The sequence below is a fragment of the Odontesthes bonariensis genome, chromosome 3 (genome assembly GCF_027942865.1).
Source record: "Odontesthes bonariensis isolate fOdoBon6 chromosome 3, fOdoBon6.hap1, whole genome shotgun sequence".
In the NCBI taxonomy this organism is placed as follows: Eukaryota; Metazoa; Chordata; class Actinopteri; order Atheriniformes; family Atherinopsidae; genus Odontesthes; species Odontesthes bonariensis.
In genome coordinates this window covers 6,721,192-6,740,876 of record NC_134508.1, presented here as the reverse complement: position 1 = coordinate 6,740,876, position 19,685 = coordinate 6,721,192, and the positions used below count along the sequence as shown (strand labels likewise).

Here is a 19,685-nt window from a genome sequence, read left to right as displayed (position 1 = left end):
GGTGAAAGCAATAAAATACAACAAAATCGAATAAGATAAAAGTGTCATCATACTACTGGGTATTAAAAGCCATCCTAAATAAGTAGGTTTTTAGCCTGGATCTGAAGAGGCCCAGGTCAGAAATAAGACGCAGCTGGACGGGGGGCTTATTCCAGAGCCTGGGGGCAGCTTTGGGAAAAGGCTCGCTCACCCCAGGGTTTGTATTCTGACCTGGGCACTTCCAGCAGAAACTGATCTGTTGACCTCAGAGCTCTACCAGGACTGTTAAAAGCTCAGATAAATACGATGGGGCGAGGCCGTTAAGAGCTTTAAAAACAAACATTAAAAGTTTAAAATCAGTTCTATAAAGGACAGGAAGCCAATGGAGGGAGTTAAGAACAGGAGTGATGTGCACACGTCTGTTGGTGTTGGTTAAAAGACGGGCAGCAGCGTTCTGCACCAGCTGAAGGCGACTGAGAGAAGACTGGGAGACGCCCACATAAAGCGCATTGCAACAGTCTGACCTTGAACTTATTAGGGCACGGATGGCTTTCTCAAGGTCATGACGACTTAAAAACATTTTAAACCAAGCAACATTTTAATGAATACGTCCAGTAAAGTTACAATTTATCTATTTGCTTTTGTGAGTTTCCTATGAATAGGATAACCTATCATCACCATGTCTACTAAATCTAGATATTATCAGAAAATAAGCAAAATGGTCATAGATGCCCCAGTTTTAAGGTCTGATTTAAGAAAACAAACAAACCTTTGATAAACTTAAGTTTGAATAATCTGATATGAGGCTGTAGCATTTGTCACGCAACCCTACAATGAAGAGACAATGAAAATGCCTTCTGTCGTGCCAACGTGACAGGAGATGACAGTGACTGCTGGGGCTGATGAATAGTTTATTACCTACCTGCCATTAACAGCAAACATCCATTACAGTTTCTCAACACCAGCCGCACTTCGTTCAGACAAGCTTTTCGTATTAATGTATCTTAATATTTCAGGCTGGATGTTTTGCTTTTCATTATTTATGTTGTATCTGTTCGCTCCAACTCGCATCCTGGTGGATGTTAACTCACTTCTGCGTCCGCCTGAAAAATTCCGGGTCCTGATTTGGTTTCAGATGTTTCGCATCGTACAGGATGCAGGAAATGTATTCTTCCTCTTATCTGCCTAAGTTATCTACATTAATGCAAAAAAACAACATCATCCTTTCCCTTCACTATCTTTTTATTAGGAGACAAAACGGAGCTAAAAGTATTATGTCACAGTATTACAGTATTTGGACTCCTCTTTATGCCCTGTAACTATAGCAAGACTATAGCAAAACATCCTTGTTTTTTTAATTTTATCAATTACTTTGTGCTTATATCACAAAGTAATATATATATCTGTAGCTTCTGTCTGCCTGGACTTCTCTGAGTGAGGTGCTACATCCCTCCAGGTTTGGGTTTCTTTGATCTGGAGCTCCTGTGTGTTTTCATCATCATTATTTTTACCTTGCTTCCACCTTCTGGAGGAACAAGACACAACACCCTTAGTCAAAGTTTAGATTTGTGTGCTCCATGTGGGTGTGTGACGCAGCAACTATGAATGATACATGTTTGGTTTTTTTTTTCTTATGCCTCAAAATGATCTTCAATTTTTGTTTTCAGCAAATCTCACCATCTCATGTTCGTACTGTACACTAGTGTCCTTTGAAATTTCACTTCCTAACCTGATCACCACAATTATCATTGAAACACAAAAGACTACATCAGGTTTCAGGCCCCATTACAACCAATGAAGTGAGGTTGTTTCCTAAATTACTAATTTTAGAATGAAATTCTATGTAGTATTTGGGACAATATATTAATTATTACAACTCAGCTCTGAAACACTGCCAGGGAAACATATAGAAATATATATTTTCTTTCTTCCTTCCCTTTTTATGTGTGTAATGACTTTGTAATGGATCTCCACTTCACCTCGATTTTACTACTGGAACAGTATCAAATTTACATTGCATCCGTAGAGAAGCAAAGTTATAAGAAAGTGGGACTGTTTTCTAGCTTGTTCAAACATTAGAGACAAAAGGTCCATGTTATAATTAGATTTTCAAGTTATGTTATTTTGATATTTTCTTCAGTAAAAGAAATACAAAATATGACATGTTTACAGGGATGCCATCTCTGCTCAGGGGTTCAAATTTTTGTTCAAATAAACAGTTTTCTCTCTTAAAAGTCGTTTGGGGTCATTGGCTGATTGGTGTAATCAAACAAATGCTCTGCCTCCATGTTTGAGGATATATCAGACTTTAGGCTACTGCAGTCTGACACAGACTTTGATTTCTAGGTCAAATATTAATCTAAGAGTCGTGAAGTAGCCAATAAATGGACTTTCTTTGTGAAACTATCTTCATATGTGATTTGTAGCAAAATGGTCTTGAATAAAATACTGTATAAAATCAGCTGTGAACCCATTAATATTTCTCATTTTTAATTAATCTGTTACAAAACAATTTATTGGAGGAAAAAAAGAGGTTGTGTAAATTCGTTGTGTAAGATTTACGTCAAGGTAACAAGAAAAAGTCCTGCTATGGACTTCCGCTAGGTCATTGAAGCTGACCTTCAGAATAAAAGCTCATTCAATTATAAAACAGAAGAAGGGGGGGGGGGAACGCTAACAATCCATATTTTAACTACATAGGAAATACAAATAGAAAAACAAAACATTAAAGATTGTATAAAGTAAAGTTTTACATGACTAATTTGTTACAATACAGTCTTACATCTTAAGATTTAAGTCTTTCTGAATCAATGACAGAGCAATAACTCAACATCTTCAAAAACCTACATGAAAACTGGGCTAAACAAACGAATGCAGCCCCATAGTACTCGTACATTTACAATCTTCACCAGCCTTGCATATTGATGCGATAAAAACTGAGACTGAGACGTTTTACTGTGACATGTGTAACCGGGTGTTTCATTGTGTAACACAAAGTACGTCACGAACGTGTTTTTATTTTGAAGGTTAAGCCCGGAAACACCCAGAGTTTCTTTGGCGCTTGTCTTGACAGCAGCTTCCCTCAAAGAGAATAGAACAGCAGCGAAGATGGCGGCGCTTCGAGTCGTGGTGCTCTCGGGGAATGGGAGAGCTCTCCTCAGCGTGCCGAAAACCCTTAAAACTCCCAAGGTACACCTGTAGATCAGTCTTGTATCAACTACTCGGAAAAGTGTGTGTTTTTAACTAAAGTGTTGTGTAAAGGCGCTCCCTCCCGGTGTCCTGCTAGCGAGCTAACGTTAGCTTGGTTGGTAGCAACGGGATGAGACAAGGTCACTTGTTTTCCCACTTGTTGCAAACTGTTGTCAATGCCTTTATCTATTACTCCTCATATATTTAGTCATTCTCAACTTAAGGGACTAAATTTTATGTCTATAAAATTTAACATTAATCATACATGATAATATTACTCGGTACCCTTCTTGGTAGGCTATGTAACAGGCTAGCTGGCAGCTAGCTCTTAGTTACGTGTCAAACAGCCGGCACATGTACAGCTTGGTTTAAACGCTATTTTTCTGTCAGCTGTAGATGTAAGGTAACAAATTTGTCCGTCAAACTGTGTCGTAACAGTGTTTGTAGGTATTTAAATCCAAATAATCGTTCCGTTTCGTTTTTCTCGTGGTTGGAAAGAACAGTCGCTGACTTAGTTGGCTAACAAGATAGCAATTTGAAGGACTGATAAGACTTCCGGTTAAGAAAAGCCGGGTCTAGTCGTGTTTCAATGTACTTTTCATCTATAACCTGTCAACTATTAGACTGGTTTAGTGCTTTGTGTTTTTGAGAAGTTTTATGTGTGAGGAAAAAAATCGATACCTGTGGTCGTTATGTCATTAAAGTATAAATTAGTGATGTAATTAAACCTAAGTTTTTCATATCCCCTGCTGTCTGGGTGTCAGCAGAGATCAGGGCTGGAGGTGAAGATGACATGACATGGCAGAGACACCGGGACCAGTTTATGAGATTCTTCTGCTGCGTTGTGTTATTTAACAGCTTTGAAGCGTTTTCCGTTAGCAGCTGCTTCAAACACAGTTTAATTCCCAAAGCAAACTTGAATTAATATGTATACAACACCCTTGCTGAGTGTAGCATTGTGACAGCTTGAAGATGGAGCATGGTGAGGATGGTTATTTGTGAGGTGCACAGATGCGATCATGTGATGCCCCCCGCCCAGCCTCAAACGGTTATAAAAACACCAGCGAAGGGCAGTTTCATAAGTAGATCAGATCACACACTGCAAGCAAGGACACTAAGATGATCCAAACCTTGCAGTCCCTGTCCTTCCAGGAAAATTAGGCTTTTAGCTTATTATGAATCAGAAACTCCCCTTATGTTTGATAAATTTGTTTTAAAGCCTTTTTCAATTGAGTTAATGTAAATAATTGTTAAAAGCCTCCTGAATAAGGATAGTTGCCGCTTTTCCTTTTTTTTTATTCCAGTTGTCAAACCTCTGGGCTTTTAAATGAATTTTAAAAGATCAGATGTGATAGAAGTTATTGTCAGTTGTCTCCTGTTGCTAAGATGTTTTTTTTTTTTTTTTTTAATAAACAACAAAAAGACATTTCAATTGCAATCATTTTACAATAAAATGACAGTTGAACAATTTCTAAGTCAACAATCAGTAGGGCTTCTTATATCTGTGTCAGCTGGCTGCTAAATGATGAGTTTAATTTGGGGAAAGGGTTTTGTAATTGGACCTACTGGGTAATCACCTTTTGTGTGATTCTGAATAAGTAAATAACTTGTATCCAATTTTGTTTTCGTTCCTTTATAGGTCAACATGTCCTTTGCCAGTCTGTCAGGGAAGAAGAAGGCCGCCCTGTCAACACTAGGTGTGGTCACAGCCGGCGGTGCAGGGCTCGCCTTGATGCTGCACCAGTCTGTAAAAGCCTCCGACTTGGAGCTTCACCCCCCTCACTACCCCTGGAGCCACGCTGGACCTCTGTCCTCTCTGGACCACGCAAGGTGGGTTGGACGGACTCGCTCGTACACAAAATGTGCAAAAATCTAATATGGTCACAGGATTAGATTTCGCCCTGAAAAATCTGCTACTTCTGATGACTTTTGAGTTAAAAAAGGGAAATAAATGAACTGTCAATCTGTAGAAATCTTCAATTTAAAGTTAAAGTCATTCCCGTTTTGTTATGTCAGTCTAGCTTATTCTGGTGTGACTTTGCAGAGTTTTTGATGTATCAACTGTAAAGATTGAGAATCAGCATCTCTGCACTGAAATCAGTCATTTGTTTGTTCATTCTTGTTCAGATAAAAATTCTTAAGCAAGATTAGATTTAATGTCTTCCTTTTAGTCCAAAATTGCTATGTTGATCATTTCTGAACTGAAACTGGTATGTAGCTCTGCCATCCAGTTCTATTGTGTTAGAAAGAAGGCAACTCCAAACTCCTCCAACACAAAACAAAAAAAAAACAGTGCCAGTCAAAGGTTTGACAGACAAAAACTTCAGTTTGTCATTTTTATTTAGCAGAAATGGACGAAACCTAATAATGATTAATTTACCTGGTAAGGAATAATCCTGAAATGGAAAAAAATTGGAAAATTTTACTGAAAAAACACTAGAATTCACCAACAGTTTCATCTCTAAATTTTAAACATTTACACTTGGAATTTAAAGACCTTCAGTCATATTCTTTGTATAAGGATTTGAACATAAATGTCTCCTCTTTCTGTTCCTGCAGTATTCGCCGCGGTTACCAGGTGTACAAGCAGGTGTGTTCAGCCTGCCACAGTATGGAGTACCTGGCCTTCAGAAATCTGGTGGGAGTGTCACACACAGAGGAGGAGGTTAAGGTCATAGCTGAGGAGGTGAGGCTGTGGGGCTGATGGAGTCCGTGATGGAGCGGTTTTAAATTGATCACATCATTGTCTACACCAGGGATGCCCACATCCGGTCCTCGGGGGGCCACTGTCCTGCAGGTTTTAGATGTTTCCCTGCTTCAGCACACCTGATTCAGATGAATGATCATTAGCAGGCTTGAGCAGAACTTAACAAACCTTTGAAGAGATCCATTTAATCTGACTCAGATGTGTTGAAGCAGGGAAACATCTAAAGGACCCGATGTGGGTTTCCCTGGTCTACACCACTTCAAAAGCTGATGTCATTTAATTCTTGATGTTTAGATGTTAGTACCAAGTTCTGCCAGTAGATGGTAGTAGTCAGCTGTGTCTGCTGTTACATTTCCAGCTTTTTGAACAGAGATTGAATGAGTCTTGTGTTGTGTTTAGTGTGAGGTGATGGACGGTCCTGATGAGAATGGCGAGATGTTCACACGGACAGGAAAGCTGTCAGACTACTTCCCAAAGCCCTACCCCAACCCCGAGGCAGCCCGCGTCGCCAACAACGGAGCCCTTCCTCCAGACCTCAGCTACATCGTCAATGCCAGGTAACTCCATAAAACATCCAGTTTTGTTGTTTAAAAGCCACAAGTCCGTCTGAAATACCGACGCTAACGTATGTCTCTCTGCTTCCCTGCAGACATGGCGGAGAGGACTACGTGTTCAGCCTGCTGACGGGTTACTGTGAGCCGCCTGCAGGAGTGACGGTGAGAGAAGGACTCTACTACAACCCCTACTTCCCTGGTCAGGCTATCGGCATGGCCCCGCCCATCTACAACGAAATCCTGGAGTTTGAGGACGGTGAGTACGGTGTGCGTTATGTGCTGCGATGCTGCCGAAAGTAGAGAAAATCTTCAAAAATAAATCGAGTTGCACAAAATCCCCATGCTGACGGGTTTCTGACTGTTACCATAGGAACCCCTGCTACCATGAGTCAGGTCGCTAAAGACGTGTGTACCTTCCTGAGATGGGCTGCTGAGCCGGAGCACGACCAACGCAAACGCATGGGGCTGAAGGTACAGCGCACGTTTTAGACTTTCAAGGTTTTTCTCTGTTTTGTCCAACTCGAGCAGACTAATTACAGCTTCCAGGGTCTGTTTGACAGATTAATTTAATGATAATAACTCTCTAAAACGGAGATTATTGTCGATAGGAAAGTGAAACGTAGCACAAAAGAAGGATATGGCATAAAAGTACAGTGTTGTGGACTGAATCTTTCTGTTGTCATTGTCCTCCCAGCTGCTGATGGGCGCAGCCATCATCGTCCCTCTGCTCTACTACATGAAGAGGCACAGGTGGTCTGTGATGAAGAGCAGGAAGATCGCCTACAGGCCTCCCAAGTAAAAGAAAGCACACACCCCCCAACCTGGGCCTAAAACTGAGAGCTGCGTTCAAAGACCCCACAACGTTCATAATAAACACAATGATTGACAGACATGCCTTTCTCAGAGGAGAGGGAGAATTAAGGGTATAAATACTATGTTGATTTCAGTGGAAAATGCCTTTTTGTTTTCTTTTTTTTAAGTTCTTGGCATGGTAGAACCACTCGTGTGGCAGACTTTCCTGAATCTGCAATATTGTGGTGCCAGTTTGTTAGAGATTTGTGGCGTTCTTGAACGCACCCTCCCCAAAATTTGTTGGATCTGCAAGGAGTCCTCACTAGAAGCAGTTCACATCTTTACGTCACGCATCGGACGCTTTCTCGCAATTGACTGATACGTTTATTGACTAGCTATCTTTGTAAGATGCTCAATACCCACACGCAAATGTTGAGAAATGGTGGGTTTCAAACTTTGTAACATCCTGGGTGCATTTAAATTCATCCTTTGCTGTCGTCTGCACAAAGCATGACCTAAACCTCTGTTTTACTGTATAAAATAAATTATCTTAACTGAAACGCGTGGTGTGGCACTTTCTGTTTTCGGCTTCAGCAGTAGGGATACATGTCAACCATTTTAATGCTGCATTGTATGAACTTTGTCATGTACATATTTAATAAACTGGTGAAAAAATACCATTTGTGGACCGGTTAACATTTGCTTTAAGTAGTTCACAACGCTGGAGCATAGGAGGGGGGAACAATGGGCCTCATGCAAGAACATTTTCAGATTTTTATTCTAAATTTCTCTCAATTTTTTCGTGCGAACACGCCACGTGAGATTCAACAAATGATCTTAACTTTGGAAAAAGTGTGTAAACAACCTGCGTGAATGATGAATCCCACCCGTGCGTATTTAAGTGCACGAGGATAGTAGATTTGCATTCTCCACGCCCAAAATGATACCATATTAGGCTGTGCTTCCTCTCTCCTGTGCCAGGAAGTGTTGAATCATGAGAATGGCATCAAGGCGCATAAAGAACAACTTCACGGGCTCAGAGCCCGAAGTTCTGCTTTCAAAGATCCATAAAGGAAAATTACGGGACCTGCTAAAGGATCGTATCGAGAAGCACCCACCTGGCCTTCAGCTCAATGCGCTCAACAACGGCACGGATGTTTTGATGCGTATATGTGTGTATTCTAGTGCTCCTATTTATGTTTGGCAGTCCAGCCACGGCATGAAAGTCCCTCTTAATTTGTACTTGTTGGACAGCGGTGTGTGGGAATCTGATGTACCATGGGTGATAAACTGATGAGACTTTTGATGACCAAGGGGAGCGCACGACTCGCAGAGGACTGGGACACCCCCGATCTGTCTCCAGTCTCCCTCTGAAAGGTTCCTGTGGCCAAAAATCCAAGAGTGGTGAGGACCTGGGCGTGTGGTGGAATTGGGTTTGATCGGCGTGTTTTTCTCTGGAGTCGTGGCTCTAGCAAGCTGCATATTTGCAGCAGCACAGTCCTTGGCAATCAAAATCGCGATTTCAGCCATTCGTCTGTCTCCACACGGTCTCTTCCAAGAGCCTGACGCGCTAAGGCATCCAAAAGTAGCAAGACAGCCGCTGCGCTTCCCATTGACTTTGTTATATAGTCAAATTAACTTTCAATTAGTGCAAAAAGTCAAACAGAATAATGTCAGCATCATTATGGGGTATAATGTATATATTTATTTATGTTTGCTTCAAAGTAATTAAATATACAATCCATGAGTTAAACAAACTTGATTTGAATAACAGCGGACTATTTTAGGAAACTCCTACGACAGCTCTGGATCACTCGTAAATTCTGTTCGTACCTGAAAGAAAACGTAAAAATACAAAAAGATTGGTGAATGCGCCAATTCTCTTAAATCACTCGTACGCACGATTTAAGAACAAATCTGTGCGTACGAGCGGTTCTTGCATGAGACCCAATGTCATGTTCATGGAATTTGTTCAAATGCTAAACCTCAGATTCCTTCCTCGTCACCCACATTATTCTCAGTCATCCGTCACAAGGTGTTTAGATGTGGAATGTGACAAACAGAATTATTATAACTGATCTGATTTCCAAAGACTAATGATCTCATCTGATTTGGTTTCTGCACATATCTCATGTTCAGAGTTTGTTTTCTTATCTGCCTTCACAGGTAACACATACTGTTAGCACAAGGCTAATGCAAAGGTTCTGTTCTTTTACATAAGCTTTGCACTGTGGGACATTTCTGTTATAAGATATTTTCAGAAATTAAGGGTGATTATAACCAGGTTAAAAAGTTGTATTGTGCTTTGCAGTGAGAGGAATATTACTGGCGGTTCCTGACCACGGTTTACACTGTGGGAACTGGTCAGTGGCGATTCTAGCAAAAAAAATTCCGGCGAACGTTGCCAACAATCGCAAACACTCTGAGGGGCTAGTTCTCCGCGAACATAGCCTGCAGTGGAACTTGAAGTCAACAGTGCAATTATGGAATTATAGAATGGCATGTTAACTAGACAATCTTTGACTAAATCATTTAAATTTAACTGTTCAAAGAAAACATGTTCACCACGAACGTTCGCCACTGTTTGAGACAGTTTATAAATTAAACTAGACAATCTTTGATTGAATGCACCTCAGCTCTCGGGGGGCCCCTAGTGGCTCGGGGCTCCATGCAGTTGCCTGCTTTGCCTGTTGACAAGGTGCGCCTCTGGAACTGGTTTAGTGCGGCCAACAGGCTTAAATCCAAATATATTCCATTCGTGTGCATGTGTGACAAAAGGCAAGCAGCAAATAACTGTAATTTAGAAGTGAAAACAGCCATTTCTGCTTATACAGTTATGAAAACAATTACAAAACTATCTGCTGCAGCTCTGAGTTCTACGTGTTTGCTAACTTATGCTAACCTGAAGTCAGTTTTACCGACAAACTGCTTCATACAAAGAAATCTGTTCCTAATCTGGAACTACCAGAGGCAGAAACTGCACATCACTCCATCATAGAGTCATGGGCAGGGAGGAGAACACCTGAGAAAGCATTTAATTGGGTTCATTAAGAGCCTGTCTACCCCGGGTGTCCAATGAGTCCTCGGCATGTTTTTATTGATTTCTTGGAAAGAAATCTCTGCAGTGACGTTCAGAATAACTGCGGAGCTGGGCCACATGGGGTGTAGGTTAATGTACGGCACAAGACAAAGAGTTTAAAAGCATTTGAGTCCTGAACTCAATATTTTAAAATGCACAAAGGGAAATAATTAAAAGCATTCCACCGAAGGAAATACCTACCACTGGTACACCAGGATAAACCTGGTGTTGTTCATCCCTGTGTGAATCAACAACAGCTTTAATCATCAAACTGCACATACCTGACAGTCACGTTTTTCTCTTGTTTAATCTGTAAGTCTTCAGTCCAATCCATGCTAAGCTTGGTAAAACAGATGTTCTCCGTCTGACGGGATGTTCTGGTTCATACCTGAGCTGTCTGTGTTCTACTTATCAGGAAATTGGGAGGTGATCAAATCAAAAGGAGTTTCCTGGCATGTAAAAAGTTTCCAAAGGGAGTTTTTCCGTCAGTGCATCTTGTTTTTTTTCCCTTCACACAGGCACAATGCCACGAAACGTATTTAGTTCTCAGTTTCTTGTTGCATAATAGGCTTTTTCGAAGTTTTTACAATATTTTCACACCATTTTTCCATGACTTCATGATCTGTTTCCAACCAGGTCAAGAAAAAATACCTCGGATAAGACTATACAAGGTCATTTTCTCACTATTTAACGTATCCAAAGAATAAGCAGCTACCTGAACCTTTAATTGACCACAACATGTGCTCTTTGAAAGGAAATAAAGTTACATTGTGGCATGCTGCCAGTTTGAATTAGATAACATTAGATCAGGCTAACCTGAAAATATGCAAGCATGTGCATTCTGTTCAGTGTTATTAGCAACTTTCACAGTGACAAGATTTTGTATAAAAGCTGATAAACAGTCTTTTTCAAATGATTCACTGAGGAATAAAATTTAATTGATAAAACTGAATCATAAAACGATGTTTCTCGTAAATATTTTCATGCTGTTTAGTACTATTTCCAGTACTGTGAATAGCATCTTTGATTGTGTAACTGCATCCATTACACTCGCACAAAGTCCAAGTTTTTACAGGAGAGGTGAAGTCCAGTCAGTGTCCTACTACTCTATATCAAATCAATGTCAATGAAATGAATTCCAGCTTTCAGGCAGCATGAATGCCTTTTCAACTTGGTGTTGAGGAAAATGTTTCCGGTATTATCCTCAGTGGACGTGCACTCACAGTGTTGAAGTATGGGAAAAGTCTCTCGGTAAAAGTGTGTGTGAAGGTATGAATGTGTGTGTCGGTGTCAAGATCAAAGAACAACAGCTTTCCTCTGTTCCAGTCCAGATACACCCTGATCCTGCGGAGCTTTCCCATCAACGAAAGCTCTTCGGATGGATCCGATAAGGAGCGTGCTATGTATTTTCCATTGAAGTGTCCTATTCTCCATAAACAAGACGGATGCTGTCCTTTTCTTATAACAGACTCTGCAGAGACGCCCACAAACCAGTCGGCGCCTTCTCCGACCTCCACATCCCAGCTGCAGGTCCCTGAGTCGAAGCCCTCCGAGCCCAGGACGATGCGGAAGAAGTCAAACCTCTCCGGGTTGTCGGGAAGGTTCTGCCTCTGTCCGCATCTCACGCTCGTCAGGTCATCAGACAGGATCAGCTCATCATTTGCCGTGTTTGGATCCAAAATCACTGGAGTGTAGGGGACCGCATTTTTCATCCTGTTCCAGATGTTGAAGGTCAGGTTGCCCAGGTGTTTGGCCACATCTATAAGAGCCCCTGGGACTGGCTTTGGGTCATCAAGCAAGGGGCCTTGCAGGACTCTTTCTGCAGCCGTCCTGGAGTTCTGCAGGCATGAGACATCCTCAGCTCCCAGTATTTCTTCTGTGGCTCTAATTGTGTCTGAAAGAGCCGCTATCTCTTTACTCAGAGCCTCAATCTTCTCCTTCATCGTCTGACTCTTCCGGCTCTCTTCCTTCCTCAGAGCAGCAATCCTGTCTTCCTCTTCCTTTTGCAGAAACTGATGGAGCCTCTTAAACTGCTCCCTGATGTGCCCCTCTGTGTACCGAACCTGGGCCTTGATGTGTTCCGCCGTCAGATCGCACTCTCCTTTAGCTTCTTCAAAGAGCTTCAGCTTCTGCTGTAAAGGCCTCAGGAGTTTTCTGAGCTCCTCTTTACGCTTCCCTGCGACTTCATCAATCGGCTTAAATGTGTGTCCAGTGTGTGCGTCTGAATGCTGACAGACGAGACAGATGGGCTCCTGATGATCCAGACAGAAGAGTTTGAACCTTTCAGAGTGCAGACCGCAGAGAGTCTCCCTTCCTGCTGCAGGTGCCTGCTCTGCTCTCAGTAGGATCGCCTCACAAAGGTTTTTTAACGCCAAGTTGCGAGGGGGATCGCTCTTCGATGATCTTCTCCTACAGACTGGGCACTCCGGTATTTGCTTCCCCCTCCACCAGTTCTCCAGGCAGGCTTTGCAGTAGCTGTGACTGCACGACAGCACCACAGGATCCCTGAAGATGTCCCGGCAGATAATGCAACAGAGATCCTCCTCCGATCTCAACGACATTTCCGACATTTGCTCGACGATTTTATTATTAAGTAATATCTTGTATAAACCTTAGGTTCAGTACATACTGCTGGAGGAGACTGAAGTGGTGTTCGCTGCTCCGGCCGTCCGCTCTCAGTGGAAAGTCGTTAGACTGATCTGCTTGTGAACTGTGCTGTGGTTTTTATGTGGGTGTTAACAAGGAAGAATGGCATGTCAGTTTAGGGGTGGAGCTTAATTCAGTGCTGAAAAACAGCAAATCCCCCCCTGAACACTTACGAGAAGTTACTGCTAAACCCTGATGTCACTGAATAAGATGGAATGAGATTGACTGCTGAGGCTTTGTTTTTCTCATGTTTTTTGTGTTAGTGTTTTTATCTTAGTTCAGACATTATTTATTTTGTTAGCTCGATTCTTTCATTGGAAGCTCAAGAACAAGCCGGAGGAATCTCAAGTTAAATTAAAGTGTTAATTGGTAGTCACACGTCACGCATAACAGCGCTGGGCTCAGTGGAACAGAGCTCCCGCAGGAAATCCGTCAGACTGAGCCTCGATTTCCGGGTCTCATTTGTATTTATAGACTCATTATTTCACATAGTTGGACTCACACTCGACCGAGTATGATTGGACATGAGTAGGTTCAAAATGCTTCGTCATAAAATACAGAGACTATTTCATTCATAATGTCTAAGAACAAAGCCAATTTGAACAATTTGATTCTTTTTAAATTCCTTTTTTTTTTCTTGTTTATGTTCCGATTGGTAGATCCCTGAGTACTTTAGCCATGTTTTTAGTATGTTTTCTAAAAGTCCTATCAACCTGAACCTCTGCCTGAACGGTAGAGATTCATACCAACAACTTCTTCCTGCATGGCACGATGAAGCTGACACAGAACACGACTGGAATGTGTACCTGCAACATGCTGCTGTCTTCAGTGTCATGTGAACTGGAAAGAAAAGAGTGTATAACAGTCTGTGGGATGTGTCTCAAACTTGTTTTCTCTGGAGATTACTTACACCTCTGTTCACCTCTTCTTCGTCCTCATTTACTCATATACGTGTTTGTGCAACAAGTCTTCCAACCGAGTAAGTTGTCTGTTCTTACCCTTTATAGTGAAATCATCACAGATCCAATGATTTTGGTTGGATTTTTCTAATTTTTTCTGTGGAATGAGTATACTGTTTGGTGAACAGGATGGCATATTGACTGATGTCATAATTTGGGGGAATAATTGAATGCCAATGAAGTAAAGATGAAAATATTGGAAAAAAGTAAAAAAAACGCCTGATTTCTTTGCATTAAATTGAGCCAAAATCATGTAGAAATGTATTTTAAGAGTTATAATTTAATTGGATGTTGTCTCCACATGTGTTGTGCATCTACAAGCAACAGTCCAGATCAATTAAAAGATATTGTGCAGATTTCATGCATAGACACATGAGAAAAGAAATGTTTTTAACCTGGATTTAAAAATGTCTCCATTTGGTGAAAGTTTAATCTCCACTGGCAGTTTGTTCCACTTGTTTGCAGCATAACAGCTAAATGCTGCTTCTCCATGTTTAGTCTGGACTCTGGACTGGACCAGCTGACCTGAGTCCTTGGATCTAAGAGCTCTGCTGGCTTTATATTCTCTGAACATATCACAGATGGATTTTTGGCCTAAACCAAAAGCCCACTGATATTCATCTGCAGATGTTTCCTGGTTAAATTATCCAGTTTGCAAAGTATTTTTACTTAGATTATAAGTGTGAATGATTGCATTTCAAAGTCATAACCAACAGCACAGTGCTGGTCATAGTGCACATGTGACATGACATGAAAAGGTCACATGGCTCTGCAAATTCTTTTTTTTCCATTGTTTGCATATATATATCAATGGTTGGTGCCAAGGTCTGGTAAGAAACAGTTTTTCTTTTTCTTTTTCCTAAACTTCAACGTCTGCAAGTCTATTCTGAGAGCCTCGCTCATCACGGGAACAATCACATTATTAGCAGAGCGTAATGGTATGCAACTGGAAAAAGTGGAAGGAATGAAGATAGTCAAGCTGGATGACATTGACATCTGTTTGAGTGACGATGAATCTGTGAATCCGGAGTGAAACGCTGGTCAGATCTTCAACTTAATGTCATGGGAAACTCTCATCAGAGGTCATCTACTAAGTCGTATCCTGGGACACAAATTTCCCTCTTTTGTGTGCTTGTGGACCTGGAAATAACTGCTGACAGGAAGACAATTGCAGCATTTGGTGAAACTGTTGAGAAATTACCAGTTTTAAAGGTCTATATTGGGAAACTGGAGATATATATAACCATCACCCCAGAGACCCAAGCTTGCCTCCACTTTATATGTGTTTTCTTTTTGTTTTCTGTCAATGTTTCCTTCAGATGTGACTTGCTGTCTGGTTGGGTTTTAGTTATGTGCTCTCCCATGATGCAATGCGCAACTCTCCTTCCTCTGCTCTCTCTACTCTTCGTGTAAATATGACATTATTGTTGTCATTAACTTGTGTTTCTCTTTCTCAGCAGGTGTCCCTGACCTGGTGTTATGGTGCTTGTTGTCCCCTCTTTCCTGTCCTCTCAACCCCCAGCTGGCCGAGGCAGATGGCCCTCGTTCCTGTCTCTGGTTCTGCTGAAGGTTTTTTTTTCTGTTGCCTCATGCTTGCTCAGCACAGATGATTAAATCAAAGAGGAATTTTGATGTAATCTGGTGGTGTCCTAGGCCTTTTTTTTATTGTTGTGTGTAGATGTGTACAGTTTATGTCACTGATTTTGAGATTTAAAAGTGACGTAAATTATTTCATGATGAGATTCTGTAGATATATGCATTTCCTTCAAATGCTTAGTAAAATGTGTGTACTTAAACCTGAGAAAAAAGGTTTTTACCTTGAATAAGACATTAGATGACTTCAGTCCAAAGACATCGGTGATAATCTTAACAGATATGAAAGATTCAAGTTAAAAAAAATGAGAAAAAAGAAATTCTCTGACTAAGGCAGAGACAAAGGCCTTGTTTTTAAAATGTCCAAGTAGGACTTGTCAAGTAATAAAGACATTTTAATTGGGAGTGCCTGAGTCAGAGAATTTCTTTTTTCTCATTTTTTTTAACTTGGATGTACAATACCTTGGACTAAAGACCACCCAAACCCAAGAAGCCTACAAACAATTGGGATAAGAGCACGCCATATTATACAAACTCAAGATATGAAAGATTATTTGCTATGTAGAACCTTGTGACAATCCAGCTTCCCTGCAAGGAAAACACTTGAGCACATTCACTGTAAACAGCTTCAAGTAATCACAGTAAAAGAATGTCGATAAAAATGACTAAAAGCAGGATTAAAAGGAATAACATTTAAAGCAAAAGTTACCATCCAAATCTCAATAACTACCGACGAGCCATCAATTCTGACTTAAAGGGATAGTTCGCCTATTTTGACATGAAGCTGTATGACATCCCATATTAGCAACATCATTTATGAACATTTTCTTACCCCCTGCTGCGTCCTGTGAGCAGAGTTCCAGCCTCGTTTTGGTGTTGATGAAGGTAGTCCGGCTAGTTGGCTGGGGCTTAAAAAATAAAGCGTTTTGCTTCTCAAAACAATATGCGTTCAAAAGAGTAATACATTTGCATCACAAAATCGTTCATCCAGAAAAAGTCAGACCTCACAATCGCTTGGCGCTATTTTCTCTCTCCCTTCGTATCACTGCGGGCTGTGTAGACCGTGCAGGCCGAAGTGCAGACCGAGCAGCAAACACCATAACAGGTGCGGCTATCGGCAGGCGGCAGTATGCATTGATATGAAGGGAAAGAAAATAGGGCCAAGCGATTGTGAGGTCTGACTTTTTCTGGAGAACCATTTTGTGATGCAAATGTATTACTCTTTTGAACGCATATTGTTCTGAGAAGCAAAACGCTTTATTTTTTAAGCCCCAGCCAACTAGCCGGACTACCTTCATCAACACCAAAACGAGGCTGGAACTCCGCTCACAGGACGCAGCAGGGGGTAAGAAGATGTTCAGAAATGATATTGCTAATATGGGATGTCATTCAGCTTCATGTCAAAAGAGGCGAACTATCCCTTTAAAGAGTCAAATGTAGGAGTCTGAGAGGATACAGGCAGACAGACTAAGAGCATCTGTATACCTGTATGATGCTGGTGGAATGGACCACCCTTTCCTCTGCTACAGAATCAAAGGCTTTCTTAATGGTTACCTAATTATTCAGTAATAATTCACAGGTTAATTATAAGTCATCATGAACACCTTTCTTCTGTCCTTGTTGTGAAATATCCCTGCAGCTGAACATTTGGGATGCCTTTATTGCTCACTCATTTATCCAGTTGTTGATAAAGTGCTCAAATAATCCATTTCAGTAGAAGAACCAACATAGCAAGTCAAAGTCAGGTAGGAAAATATCCTTACCTTAGTAATTATGCATTAGTGTTAGCAGCAAAAAGTTAGAGTAAAGTCAAATAGGACGGGCTTAGTTCCCCCTGGCTGATATATTATTGACGTCATTAGATTAATTAGATTCAAACTGAAGCATCAGTGTACTCACAGACTAGTTCTGTTGCAGCTGCTGGAGGTGAAGCAGCTTTGAACTATTCTGTGTAAAGTTCTTTATATGTGGACATGTGGTAAATCTGAGGGGCCGTCCGAGGATTAAAGGGAGAAGAAAGACGCAAATATAAAATTCTAAAGACAAACTATTATAACTCTTCTAGATGCCGCATTAAGGGGATTTAAAGTTATGACTGAATATATATTTTTAAGTATAACATCCAAATTGGAAGAATCGAATGTGACCAGAAAGGAAGATAAAAGTGTAACAAGATGGCTCAGGAGGTTAGGGTCACATCCCAGTGAGTCTCAATGATCTGTATTTGTCAAAAGTCATGAATGCAATGAGATGTATTTATTTTATAGGTCAAATTTCAAAAAATAGCTTCAGGGTAGCACACCCAAGTGTTTGGAAGAATAGTTCAGACTGTTAGGTGAATGCTTTCAACTTCAGAGGTTGTGAGATCAAAACTTATGACTCAATCAATGGTGGGTTTCATAAGTTGCAGTGGTGCAGCGTCTGGTTTGAATCCTGCCTGTTGTCAGTGCCCGGATACACAAAAACCCTGTGTTGTTGTTCCAGAGAGACAAAGACGAGGGGTTATGAACTGGAAAACCACAAGTAGCTGAAACTTTAACCCAATGGCCATGCGTGGGAGGGTTTTTGAATTAATTGATCTCATAAAAACTAAACTAGCAATTAAAACACTTTGGTAATTACTCGTGGAGGCGTGCAGTGGCTGCTCCACTGAATGGAATCTGACTAAACTACTACATGTCATTGGAATCTTTTCCAGGTCATGTAATTTCACCCTTTACATAGATTACTGGTCTTCCTCAGAACAGGTAAAAAAGCATCTCAAGAGGGGGGGGGGGGGTGAACTTTTTTGTACTTCAGAGTAGTTTCTCTTCTACTTTTGCTCTTTCCATTCACCTTTTCTCATTGAGTTTTATGAATTTTGTAACTGATAAATGTAACTACTCTATTTTCCATGAGTGAGTGATTGTCTTCTCCCAATAGAGCTGTGTGTCCACTTACTGAGCAGCAGCGCCCTCTGCTGTTTCTCCAGGGAAGTGGAAGAGCTTACAAAACCCAGTTTTCCCAGGCGGTGTCTTATCAAAGTGTCCCAATCCAACTGCTGCAAACACTGATATCATCTTTCTAGCTATAATCAGAAACTGTACATAAGAAATGGAAGTCACCACCTGGATGTCGTCGCCCAGTGGCTTGTAAACTGTGGTTTTAAAGTCTCCAGGTTGGCATTCAGGCATCACTGTCTTGGTCTTTTTTACAGCTGGAAGTGACTATAATTGGAAAAGGTTTGGACTTAGTATTTAATTAGAGGAGTAGTTTTTTGAATGGGAGTCTTTTAGATGTCCTGTATCCAAAGAAATCTTATAAAACTCAAGTCTTGAGCTTTATATCACAGGCAGAAATTCAATCCATGTAAAGCTCAGTAAACTTTGAAGACCAGCGCCCTGTTAAAAGAGAAAAAAAGATGTTGCAGTAGCTCCTTCATTGTCTCTTGCTCTGTGGCTAAAGAGTGATTTGAGTGATTAAGACACTGATTTGAACCCTGGAAGCTTTTATGAACTTTTGGGAAACTTTAGGAGTTAATCAGACGTGTTAGCTCCAGATGGTAGATTGCTTTTCAGGTGTTTTAATGTCTTGGAATCAATCAGCAGAAATAATTTTGATTCTGCCCCCCCAGGAACAAGTCCTGCCCCCCTGAGAAATGCCCTGTCCATCAAAGAAAACTGGCCAGAAAAAAAGGCCACGATTTATTATCTCTGTTTGTGTCTTGTATTGATAGAATAAATGCAGTTGGTGATTTTAAAAAAGCATATGTCTGCAAAGTTTATAGCTTTATTTATTTTTTTGTTATCTTGTCCCCCCCCCCGTAACCTTAACCCCTTGCTGCTGAAAAAAAAAGGCGATTTTCACATTTTTGGATGTTTTTGTTGTATATAATGATCTGAAATCTAGACGGTAATAAAAAGCTGGAGTTGGCTGGATGTCTTGCCCAAAGTATTTACTTGAATTTAAACCCTCAATGGAGAATGTGGAGCACGTTAAACAAAATTAAAAATTGAAATTGACGGTCACAATTTTTTGCTAGTGTGACCATATTTTCATTACCGAATTGAATCATTACTATTATTATTATTATTATTATTATTATTATTATTATTATTATTATTATTATTATTATTATTATGCTTGAAGTTGTAGTAGTGGTTTTCCACCGATTTTTTTCAGGTATTGTTTTCTGCCCCCCCAGATGA

General features: G+C 40.7%; 2 protein-coding genes and 1 long non-coding RNA gene across 3 annotated transcripts; 2 read left to right on the top strand and 1 right to left on the bottom strand.

Annotated features, from left to right (window-relative positions):
* The first annotated feature begins 3,039 nt into the window (after window positions 1-3,039).
* On the top strand, window positions 3,040-7,898 carry cyc1 (cytochrome c-1). The gene is made up of 7 exons (XM_075460162.1): window positions 3,040-3,168; window positions 4,808-4,998; window positions 5,728-5,854; window positions 6,275-6,432; window positions 6,525-6,685; window positions 6,800-6,900; window positions 7,124-7,898. Exons 1-7 carry the CDS (start codon window positions 3,088-3,090, stop codon window positions 7,226-7,228), a joined length of 924 nt encoding a protein of 307 aa, XP_075316277.1. The 5' UTR covers window positions 3,040-3,087; the 3' UTR covers window positions 7,229-7,898.
* Window positions 7,899-10,635: 2,737 nt separating this feature from the next.
* On the bottom strand, window positions 10,636-12,983 carry LOC142377686 (nuclear factor 7, ovary-like). Its single transcript, XM_075461997.1, has one exon. The coding sequence runs from the start codon at window positions 12,868-12,870 to the stop codon at window positions 11,467-11,469; it is 1,404 nt and encodes a 467-aa protein (XP_075318112.1). The 5' UTR covers window positions 12,871-12,983; the 3' UTR covers window positions 10,636-11,466.
* Window positions 12,984-13,754: 771 nt separating this feature from the next.
* On the top strand, window positions 13,755-19,673 carry LOC142376693 (uncharacterized). The gene is made up of 4 exons (XR_012769469.1): window positions 13,755-13,925; window positions 15,363-15,474; window positions 18,197-18,245; window positions 18,421-19,673. It is a non-coding gene; the product is annotated as an uncharacterized LOC142376693 (long non-coding RNA).
* The last annotated feature ends 12 nt before the right edge of the window (window positions 19,674-19,685 follow it).

Coding starts and splice junctions, on each gene's coding strand:
- cyc1 (XM_075460162.1), top strand. CDS start 3,088: ATGGCGGCGCTTCGAGTCGTGGTGCTCTCGGGGAATGGGAGAGCTCTC. Junction 6,686..6,799: donor AATCCTGGAGTTTGAGGACG/GTGAGTACGGTG, acceptor CTGTTACCATAG/GAACCCCTGCTACCATGAGT. Junction 6,901..7,123: donor GCAAACGCATGGGGCTGAAG/GTACAGCGCACG, acceptor TTGTCCTCCCAG/CTGCTGATGGGCGCAGCCAT.
- LOC142377686 (XM_075461997.1), bottom strand. CDS start 12,870: ATGTCGGAAATGTCGTTGAGATCGGAGGAGGATCTCTGTTGCATTATC.